The 12,150-nt window shown below is 38.0% G+C and overlaps 1 protein-coding gene across 1 annotated transcript in view; it reads left to right on the top strand.

Moving 5' to 3' along the window:
* Window positions 1–12,150, top strand: part of LOC106929400 (glutamate receptor ionotropic, kainate 5) — a 175,370-nt gene that overhangs the window by 132,864 nt on the left and 30,356 nt on the right. The window contains exons 11-12 of the mRNA XM_088010413.1: window positions 1,275–1,382; window positions 1,485–1,688. Coding sequence (XP_087866539.1) covers window positions 1,275–1,382; window positions 1,485–1,688 — 312 coding nt within the window. The remainder of the gene's footprint in view (window positions 1–1,274; window positions 1,383–1,484; window positions 1,689–12,150) is intronic.

Here is a 12,150-nt window from a genome sequence, read left to right as displayed (position 1 = left end):
GCTAAGTGGCTGATTGCTGTGAATTTCTGTTAAATGTCTCTTTGAAATAATGAGCTCCTTACTTTTCTTTTCTTTTCTTTCTTTTTTTTTTTTTTGCAATCTTAATTTTTACAATGTATTGAGCTGACCTGATTAACCCTGAGTGGAAATTATACTCAGCATCTTTAGACTAATCAGATGCAATCAACTATGATCAAATCTTCTTGACCACTGGACAGTAAATTAAGTAATAAAATGAAGGCTTTTGAGTTGGAGTCAACTTCTTATTGCCCTTCAAAAGGCAACTCAAAAACAACGATTCCTCTTTATACCTAACAAATTGTGCAACGCAGAAGCTTCCAGCCCAAATTATTGAGAGTTTACCCAAGGCAAGCCTGATTTATTAAAAAGGTTGTCAGATTATATGGTTCTAATGAATCATACTTATTATAGCATAGCATAACTTTATGTTCTTAATGGACATTTATATATAGAGTAGTTGTGATTTAATGAAATAGCATTCCTTTTACTGTGTTTTGCATACACACCATATTCCTCATATTTTTATCATTTTACATATGATCTTGCAATTGTATTTATTTTTATTAACCTGTCACTTTTAATTTTTCTGATATTCTTTTTATTAAATTTTAGTTTAATGGGGTCTGTTTTTAATCTCGTAAAGAAGCTGTTCCTAAGTGCCGTCCTGCAACTTTTAGGTGCATCTCTACTTCAACAATCCTGAATCTAATAAATGGCTTGTTGCCACCCCTCTGTAGAGCTAAATGACACGCTGGACAGGGAATTCAGCCATTTGATTTTGGTCTATTAGAGCTGATGTGCTTCAAAAAGTTTCAGAATAGTAGCTCTCAAGCACCGGGACTTGGAAACCAATGTTGTAAAGCATGGCATACAATATGAAAGTTGGACCGCGCTGACGGTGCTACTATACACCCCCAGCCTGTAACGTGAAGAACCGTTTATAGCTACGAATCTTCTAAAAGATTTTTAGAAATTTTCCAAAGCAAATTTTATATTCTTACAGGAATTGTCTATTTCAGTCATTTAAACTGTTACTTTTGTCCTCATGCAACTAGAACTTGCAAAGCAGGTTAACAGTAAAAATGCAATAACCCAAGGACTGAAGAGCTGCACAGGAGTCTGTAAGGGATATTGGATCGTTGAAATAAAGTGAGGTTTCCAATTCAAAAACAGTTAGCATTTCTGCATTTCCATTTTTGTGGATTTTTTTTATATAGTTAAGATTGTGCTTAATTCCTCTTTCTTCCCCACAGATTGGGACTTGGTATTCCAACAACACATTGGCAATGAACTCAACTTCCTTGGACCTCAATGCCTCAGAAACACTAGCTAACAAGTCCTTAATTGTCACCACTATACTGGTAATGTGTTATTAAACATACATAATGTGCACCAGCTTGTGTTTCTTTTCCTTTTAATATGTTACAGCCAACAGCCCAATGTTTTTGTTCTTGGTCTGACAGGAAAACCCATATGTAATGCGCAAGTCCAATTATCAGAACTTCCAAGGAAATGATCAGTACGAAGGTTTCTGTGTGGACATGCTGAGGGAGCTGGCAGACATCCTGAAGTTCTCCTTCAAGATTAAGCTGGTGGATGATGGGCTATATGGAGCACCTGAGCCTAATGGCAGCTGGACCGGCATGGTGGGGGAGTTGATCAACAGGGTGAGTATGAAATGGTAGAGAATAAATAGACTGACTAAAAATACCACTTTTGATTTTGCAAGGAATTTCCTTCATTTTCGGCCTTCGGCCTCTTTGAAAGTGGTGCATATTTTTATTTTTGACTAACATTTTGCTCACAGAACAGAATTTGACATGATAGAAGTCTAAACTCTGAGCTGAAAAGCATTTCTGAAAGGGAAAATAAGCAACCGGTGGAAAAAAGCTCTATAATTTTTAAATGAAACTCCAATAAATTCACAACAAAATCGATCTCTTAGTTCCTACAACTATGAGTCCTTTGCAAGTTGCCTCCAGCTCTTCCAGTTCAATATCAGTTATTTGACCTGCCAATGTCATCCGTGTTGCTGCTACACTCACAGGCTGATTCTTTTTGGATTCATGCCGCTGCTCACTCTGTCCTCAGCCACCTTCTCTTTAATGCAGACTCTGTCATTCTTTTGGATGGATCCTCTATCGGCTCTTCATTCTCTTAGGCACTCCCATCCCGTCTGTGTTTGCTACATTCTCCTGGACAGCTGCTTTTTTCACTTCCTTTATTAAATCCTCCTATGCTTCACTCCTCTTCTTCCAGTACAAACTGTCACCTGGGATTTCAGTTGGCGGATACTCTAGGGTCACCTCGAATGATAATGAATGAAAATAACGCCAAGATAACATACACTTTCCAAAAGCAAGCGCAAAGTGTAGCCATGGTTTTAAGCTGGTTACATGTGCCTCAGTATATTGCGAGAAAAGCCCATATCTGCAACATGTTGGGTTTGAAGTTGGCAAAAGATGAAGTGAAAAATCTCCACTGCTTTACAGCACCGTCAAGTTCAAGTGTGACCAAACCGAAAACATTTTACATTCAAAAGCAACAAATTGAATCAGGCGAAGCCACCGCGTACACAAAAACACGAGCATCCCCAATTGATTTCTCTAACATTGCCTCTGCATTAGTTGTTATGGCAACAGGCAGGGGTGAGGGTGCAAGACGTGGGCTTTGAGTTACTGACAGTGATGGCACTCTTAACTGCAACACAAGCGTCAGCCAATTATACAAGCGGTGGAGTGTTGGAAAGCCTCTCAGCTCTGATCAGCAGTCACAGGGAAGCTCAGGACGTATTAAGTGGCTCAGCTGAAGCTCAATTTCCCAAGTTAGTTGTTTTCTCAGTGAAAGTGGTTCACTTTAAGTCAAGTCTAATTAACACTGATTAGAGAATTGTCTGCAATGAAAACTGCAAGCGGAGGTAAAGATGATAAGGGGAAGAGACAGGGAGAGCGTTTTGTATTTCTGTGTGTTTAGGAAAACCCTGTTAAGTTGTTAGAATTTTATTTTAGTAATGGAAAATTAGGAATTACTTAGTTGAAGTGCAAAAATTTAATTGCTTTTTGGGCAACATAAGGTTTTGTAAAACAAATATATGAAAAGCTCTGGACTTTTCTGATTTTCTTTCACTTGCAGATACTAGTTGTAGCCTGTTAAAATTGTATTTTAAGAATTAACAGGATGTACATATTTTCTTTTCAATCCTTCCTGATGTGAATGGTCACTTATTATTTATGTTAGATGTGAGTCACACCACTTTGAGAGCACAGTCAGCAGAAAATCAGTGCTAATTGTTTGAAACAAAGTTACACAGTTGTCATTTTACATAGTTTTAGTGTCTCATGTTATCTATTAGCACAATTAAAGTTTGCGACTGCAAACAGCAGTCTGAGAATTTAGACTGTTTCCTAACTGAGATTTAACTGCTAACATTTCTAAATATTTCACCAGAAGACAGAAGGTCAAAGCTCAAATGAATAAAACAGAACAACTGTGCTGCAAAATGCCGAATTAACAAAATGTCCTTAAGGTGGGTACAAACTGATATCTTCTGGCAGAACCAAAAAGTTGAGCAACAAAATGTACAAAAGTTCAAAAAGGTAAAGGAACAAATAAACCAGAACCTATTAGTCCACTCATCTGTTAGCAGCTGAAATGAACAGCTAACAGTCCTGCAGTTTTCTTTATATATATATATATATATATATATATATATATATATATATATATATATATATATATATATATATATATATATATATATATATATAAACAACTAAAGTCTATGTTTTTCCTGTTACTTAATAGTAAACCCTCTCACTGATATTTAAAATGTAACTAACCCCAGAGTCAACTCTTGTTGTGCTAATAAACTGGTTTATCAGCAAAAAAAGGTTTTCAGGGGTTCTATCTTTATGTTTCTGCAAATTATTTTTTTGTGTAAATTTATATAAAACCATCACACTCATTAGCATTGTGTTTAGCATTACTCAGCTTTACAAATATGTGATTTTTTTTTGTAATCTGAACACGGAGGGGAATGGTTCCCCTCTGCTCTGACTATGGGCGACGGCGTACGGCAGAACAGGAAGTGAGATGGGTCACTCTATCTCTCACTGCCTGCTCAAGACAGAGAAGGTCCCACACTCTCAAATTAAACCTCCTCTACAAAATACTTAATGCTTAATATCTCAGTGACCCTGTGAGTTTTCTAAACGGGCCAAGAATGCATCTGGGGTTGAAAATGTCACTGTTACACTGCAGTAGATGGTAAAATCCATTCTCTTGTTCTATGCTGCTTGCTTCACCCAATTGCTAACGTTTACCTGTGCCGTATGTAATGAGCCAGTTTGACGCTAAGAAGCTTGTCAGAAATTGACTGCGCTGTAACAACTGTCCTCAACTGTGAAGAGACAAGTGCCGAACTAGACGGCCGTTAATGTTATTTCAGATGTTGTAAAAGTGGCCAATATGGACTGAATGGCTTTTTTCACTTCTTCTGCTGCCATTGCTAACACTACCAGCAGACTACAATTTTAAGACAGCACAGAAAATTCTAATCATTATTCACAACTTGTCCTTGTGTTCGCTGATTGGCCCAGTAGAAAATCTACCATAGACAATCCAAGTCATGGGGAGAAAGCCCAAACTTTGCTATAAGCAAGAATCCTTTTCAAGCAGAATTGCACAGGAAGGCAGTGGCCAGACTGTCGCCTCAGAGCTGCCAGAGGAATTAGTCATAGTCTCTAAGTCCCTGTGATGGAGTTACCCAGCTTGGTGGTTCAAGCATGTGATGTAGCGATAACACAAAAACACACCAGGGCCTTCATAGTGTTGTGTTTTATTCACAGAACTGGCTACACTAAGGTATGCTGAGAGAGTAAAGATCATTGAACCTAAGCTAAGTGTATCAGTAACAGTTATTACAAAACTGAAAAGTTGTTGCACAGATCCGATATGTTTTACCCGATCCATATGTTTGCATGTCTGAAGACCGTTCTATACCAACCCTCTTCCCCTCCAAACCTCCTCTGGCTCTTGATTTTGCAATAAACTCATGTGATTGGTGATTTATGACCAGCCACAACCAGCTTAAAGAAGGGCTTGTTATGTGTTTATGATAGAGATGTTTCATGAAACAGGAAACTTGACTTCCTCCTATGTTATATCTTAACTAACACAGAAAAAGAAGGTGGCCCAGCCTGGTAGTGCTCTGTGAAAGGGGTTTGATGAGGAAGCCATAATACATCCCCAAACCTTGTAACCCAGCCTAAAACACTGTGGCACTTTTAACTCTAACCCTACAAAGATGCTTTAACCTTTGTTTAATTAGTGGGGTCTAGTTAAAAGCCCCAAAAATAGTCTCTGGGTTAGCGGCTCCAAAAATTGTTCTCTTGTGTTTGGAAGCAGGGCCACACACAAACACATAACAGTCATGGTAATGGTGATTGTGGCTGATGGGTGCGTGTGTGTGGGTGTGCGTGCGTGTGTGTGTGTGTGTGTGTGTGTGTGTGTCAGAAAGAGAAACTGGGGAACACAGGCGAGCCATTAAGAGGCTAATCAACTGCCTTTTTTCCTTACTAATTATACAGAGCTGTTTCAATTACACTGTGGGATCCCTCAGTTTGAACCCACACACACACGCAGACACACACACAAGTAGGTATCCCTTTATTTGAAATTTCTGGCTACAAAACTATGCATTTGAAAGAGCACTCTCCCTCTTTTCTTCTCTCTCTCTCTGTCTCTCGCTGCTCAAACATGACAACTGTCCAACCTAAACACAGAAACACACTCCTAAAAACTTTGTTGTTTGTAAGACCGAGGAGTCTGATGAAAGTGGGAGAAATTCATTTAAGAAGTGTGTGCTTGTTAATCAATTAGGTGTTAATTAAAGAGCAGAGAGGTGTCTGGGGTCCAGATAAACACTCCACTATGGCTCCACTCTGGGTCTCAGTTGACTTGAACCTTAATGAGATTATCTTTCACTTTTAATTTCACCTTTCTGTCTTCATCCATCAAGGTTAAATCCAAACCGGGGTGTATTGCGGAGGTTTTGGTGTGGAAAAAGAGAACTGAAAAGGGCATTTTAATAGAGGGTTTCTCAGGAACCCACTTTAAACTGTGCTTATGTCACCAGAAGAAAGCTTCATGCCCTGGCTGTGTTATGGATGGATTTCAGCTCCCTCTCAGTGTCCAGTCAATATTACCAATTGATAAAACTGGAATACAGTAAATTGAATTTCTTTGTGTCCTCCAGTAGGAAAGAAAGTGAAATTTAAAGAATGTGATGTGGAAAAAGTGCATTATCCAACTGAATGCTGACTTTTAAAATCTATTAGACTTTTTTCCCTCCTGAAGGCACCTTATGAAATATCCAGCTATCATGGTTTAAATATTGCGATATTGAAGATCCTTCTTCTTTTCTCCTTATGCAGCTCTTGCCCTCTGTCTGCTTTATGTATATAATAGACTTGTTGATGAGTTTTGTTAGCTGGTTTTACAGTGCTTTGCAAAAGCATTCATCCTCCTTCAGACATTTTTCATTTTATTATGTTACAACCTCATTGGGATTTTCTGTCACAGACCTGCTCAAAGTTGTGCATAATTATGAATTGAAAGAAAAATCAGACATATTTTTTAAACCACAGTTGCATTCTGAGTTACCAGAGAAGCAAGAGGAAAGCCATCGAAAGCGGATAATTTTCTATGTGCAGCTCAGTATTTCAGGGATTTGGTTTATTCCTTGTTTGCTCTGTAGAAACTATATTATTATTAATGTTACTTATAGTTTCTCCCTGCTAGTCTCCCATTGTTTGTTTCACCACCTGTTCTCTGTGGGCATTAATTTTTTTCAGTTAGGACAGAAAAACTGGTTTTAGCTCGAGCAAAACAGGTCAATCCCAAAGAAAATACATCTAGAGGTTACAACATAACCAAAACAAAAAGTTTACAGTGGCATGGTTTGGATCGTCAGTGTCGAAACCGAATCATCAACTTCCATCCTATCAGGTGAATTATCATTAGAATGGGCTTTCCAATATAAAACATAGGCTTTGATCCAAGGCATGCAATTGTAGTTGTAGGTGCATGTTATAAAGGACTTACAGAAGAGAGAATCTGTAGCCAGACTTGGGAATTTATGCTCACAGATTCTCCTCTGTCCAGTGTTGCTGATCTTGAGCTTTTTTGTAAAGGAGAGGCAGATATTGCAGAGGTGCAAAAATGAAAAAGACACACCCCAACTGGATAGCAACTGTTATCCATGCAAATGACGGCTTATAAGAGTTTAGACCTGAATATAAATTCACAGCATACTTTTACAGATTTTTATGTGTTAATAACTTTGAAATCCCATCCATTCATTCATTCATTCTCCATGCCCACATAAAAGGGTTAAACTGACTCGAATACCTTCAAAGGACATTTTGTCATGTGCAGCTCTGTATTTAGTTCCTTGTTGCTCTGTAGAAACTGTATTTTTTTTGTATAGCTTCTCTCTGCCAGTCTCTATTGATAGTCTCCCATTGTGTCTGTTCCACCACCTGTTCTCTGCCTCCAGTCCGCTCATCTTCATTCAAACACCTTTTATCTCTGACCCCTCTGAGTAAATTTCTGAATTTATGTATGCACATTGGTTGTCTTGGTTTGCATGGCAGATCATCCGTGTTTCCGGCTACATTTGTGTCGTTCTTGTTTTCTGCTCACTTTTATTTCTGCACCTTGTTTTTTGGGGGGATTCACTTTGGAGTTCAGTGTGTGTGTCTGCTCTTCTTTGTTTAATAAAACATTGTTTTTCTTGGCTCTGGCCTCGTGTGTTAGTCTACATTTGGGTCCCTCTTCTACCACCACTTCATGACAGCAGTAGCTTCATTATTTTTGGTGCTCGCTCCACTGAGGGCAGAAAGAAGAAAGGGCCCATGCTTTTGCATTATGTAAAGTTGAATAGATGGACCAGCCAATTTTCCAACAGATTTCACTGCAGTCTCATCAGCCAGGGTGTGAGTGGAACCGAAGCTGGAGACTCAAAGACGGTTTCAATTCTTTTTGTGCCAAATATGAAAGCAAATATATGTATAAAAAGGTTAGTTCTGTAAAATAACCTGCTGCAAACACATCTTTACAATAACAATGAAAACATGTCATTCATAATTAAGTAATCCCTTAACTTGATTGATATTTTCATGAATACATCTTCTATTTGCTAGCTGAGTAAAATTTAAAAATTATTTATGAATAGAAGATTAATTAGAAGATTAATGTTTGGTAAGCAAATTGAACATGGTAGTTTAAGCCAATCAGAAACTACATTCTTATTGTTGAAGCATTTATATTTCTTGATTCCATATTAGACATTTTTACTTCCAAAAAAAAGGGCGAATACAGAATATGATTTTTGTTTTTAATATCAGATTAAACTCCTCTCACTCCAAAACACTGCTCTCACCATATTTTTCACTTCTTTACTAAAATATTCGATTCCTCCTAAACAGCATGTCTCTGTGACCAGATGCAATCTCTCCTGCAAAAATGTTTTCTGTTGTATACTGCACATCGATGTTGACTTTTTTTGCAGGGATGAAACCTGCTCTCTAAAGTATGTTTTATTTATTTTGTTTTACTTTTTTCTTGTGGAACAAAAACGTGGTTGTATAAATGTTAAGGGCAGCAGAATAACAGCGCGTTTACATTCCTGCCTTCTTTAGGGCTTGCTTGTTGTGCTCTTCCAGTTCACTGCAGAGACATCCGTGAGCAGAGAAAGTTCAACAGCAATGGGTTTCTCCAAAAACGCTGGTTTTAGGGATGGAGCAGAGCAACTTCAGAAGCATGAAAAATCTGTTGAGTGGATTAGGAAAATTAATATTACAGAGTGAAATAAAGGAAGTTTGCTATCTTACATTTAATGCCCTCAGTTTGCACCCGTAGTACCTCAGTGAAAATTCAATTTAATTAAGTTTATTTATATAGCACCAATTCACAACACATGTTGTCTCAAGGCACATGAAAAAACAGATTGTCATATTGTTTTATCTAATGTAAACCAATGTCAATTAAAGCAGCAAATTAAGTCTGCATAGGCTTAAGGAAAATGCTAAAACTCTGCCTGCCTACAGCCTGGGGATTGTTTTTTTTTCTCTCTCTTTTTCCACTATTTGAATTTAACAAGTTGTTCTGGCTTCAATTTCTCTTAAATTATCACATTTTTCTAATCTAGCTAAGATCCTTTTAATAGTGGGCTGCTTTGTGCCCTAAAGTACAGAACTGTAAGTCAAACCAAATGGCCGGCCTCCTCTTAATGAAACTTTTTTTTTTTTTTCCAGATGATTATCATTTATTGTCCAGGCTATAATACTGTCAACACTATGATAAACTGAAATGGGCAAGTTGGGGAAGCTGTTCTCTGTAAAGTTGCTCATGGCAACTAAGGAAAAAAATACAATTGCTGCTTTTAATTTTGTATCTGCATGATCAGATGCATACGAGACTCAAATATCCTCTCACAGTCTCCGTGGTCACACATTTCAATAGTTATTAATAATAGCCCCCTCTTTGTATTAGAATGAGATCATGATGAAGAGAGCTAGTTTCTGTATATTTAACAAGGAAGAATAGAGAGTCTGAATTAGAACTCCAGGTAATATTTCACAGATAACATTTTCATGAATTCATTCTCCTGTATGACGACTTTATCCATATTCAGCACTAGGCACACGTGTAAAATGTGAATAATTCACTTTAGAACTCAGATTTAAGGGATGTTAGAAATGCACACACACAGTACTCTAACATAATTCAGATTTCTTTCTTAGGTAAAAACTGAAAAGAACAAATAAAGTCTGGCACTTCATAGAACTGATTTTGGGTCAGTCAAACAGGTGGAGTCCACCCTCCACATGGAAATGTGTGTTTTATTTTAATGCTGATCAAGTTTGTCATCAGTTTGTCTACATTTATGTCTGGTGTAACCTTCAGTCCTGCTGCGCCACTATTTACGCAATCGGGACAAAAGGCACTTGTTAGGGACCAAGGTTCTCATTGTCCCATGACACCGGCACAATAACAATTCATTGTTAACTCCTAATACATTCAGTGGCAGCTGCACCTTCAACACTGACTTCTCTACAGTAAGAAAATCAATATTTCATTAAAAGCACCAGAATCTGTGCAAAGGTGGTTTAAATGTTTGGGAGGAAGGCGCCGACCCTTATTATGAATCCCGTAATGAATTCAGGACATTCAACAGTCGGTGTGTCATCTCTGGATATCAGTAGGATGGGAGTTAATTTAAACCTTACATTGATTAATTTGGGTTTGAAGAAATGAAATGCAACTGAAAATAAATGTACTGATTGAAGCTGTGTGAGGGAGTAGCTGGAGTTAGTTTGTATGCATTAATTACTTTTCTTCCAGACTGGCAGCAGTAACTTTAACTCCTGCTTTAAAACATGGGCGGCCTCCATTTGCATTCATTCAGTCATGACACAACGGTTGAGCGATACCTTCAACTAAACCGAATTTTTATTAATCATTGCATCTGACAGCATGATTCCACAAATTAGGCAACATATTGGCCATACAGACCTCAGATGGCCAATTATGTCTGATTAATGTATGAGTTGTGTTTGAATAATCAGTGTCCTTACAGAATAAATCTAAGCTTCTGGCATAATGAGCAGGAAATGATCATCCAGGCTGTTGTTTCCTGTTGTTAATATTTTTCTGAGACACTTTCAGAACTGCACCACTCACGGTGGCAGCATGTTGGGGTTACATACATACATACTGATTTGAACTTTTTGCAAACTGTAGTTCATTTTGGGGGGGTTCAGGTGTGTTTTGCATGTTTAGACAATTATCCCCCCCCCCCCCCCCAAAGCCTTGTGGCATAGGAAGGATTTTTTCTCTTATTTTATTTATTTATTTATTTATTTTTACTTTATGACAATTGCTATGATGCTGTAACTGGGGACAAAATGTATATTTTCTAATTGGAAGCAGGTAATTATCATCTCAAAATCTCAAATGGTGCCTTAACTATGACCCCAAACAGGCTTCATGGTGGCAGAGCAGGACGAAACAGCAGAGACAAAAGAGGAACCGTCTTAATCATAACGGGAGAAAAACAGATCCCTGACTTCAACATCTCTCTGCCAGGCTTTCTGGCTGTTCAGTCAGAAAGAGATTTAAGGAGAAATGATAAAAACAAAAGAAGTGAATCTGCAGTGCTGCCCAACAACTGATGGATCCAGGAGACATTTCTGTGATATTTCTTCTCTGCTGACCAGAAATTAAGCTGCTAGTATGAAATGACAATCATGAGACTGTGATACATCAACAGTCTTCAGTCAGAGGCCTCTTCAGATATGTTGCATGACTGGCTGCTACCAGATATCCTTCCTGCCCACAGCATCGTTATCCATGATGACTATTTGAAGATTAGATTATAGGAGTTTCATCAACATTGAATTTCCCTTAAATTTACCTTAAGACACTGATTATTCTTCAACTAATGCAATATTTGTTGTGAAACTACAAAAACAAAAATACATCATTGGTAAACATTTAATATTAACAGTTAATTTAAAATCTAGACAATACTTTTGACATTTCCTATTTAATGTCAGGTGTTTAAAGGAGATCCAACGGGACAGGTTCTTGCAATATTAAAAGTGAAATATAGGGGGTGCTGTGGTGGCGCATGGGCATAGCACAACCCACGCATTGAGGCCTTGGTCCTCATGGCAGTGGTCGCAGGTTCAATTCCCGTCCTGTTGACATTTGCCGCATGTCTTCCCTCTCTGATTGCCCTCCTTCCTGTCAAGCTACCTTCAAATAAAGGCCACTAGAGCCAACCAAAAAAAAAGTTAAATATGTTTTGCAAAGCATGAATTAGAGGTTAATGTAGCTTAAGCTATTGTTATGAACCCCATATGTATATTAAGACTCTTATTTTGCATTAGGAAATTAAGTCATTTTGTAGTTGTCATCCGAGACAACTACAAAGAAACTACAAACTACAGAGTCAGATAAACAACATCACCTGTCAGACTGACTGAGGACGCTCGGTTACATAAACCCTGAAGAAGCCTCCGCTATCTTGAAGTCATTTAACTGGCAGCATTTTGTGAGGGG

The sequence above is a fragment of the Poecilia mexicana genome, unplaced genomic scaffold, assembly GCF_051168715.1.
Source record: "Poecilia mexicana isolate PSO_F unplaced genomic scaffold, ASM5116871v1 scaffold_11, whole genome shotgun sequence".
Taxonomy (NCBI): Eukaryota; Metazoa; Chordata; class Actinopteri; order Cyprinodontiformes; family Poeciliidae; genus Poecilia; species Poecilia mexicana.
Note: the sequence above shows the minus strand (reverse complement) of the source record. Positions and strands in the feature narration are given on the sequence as shown.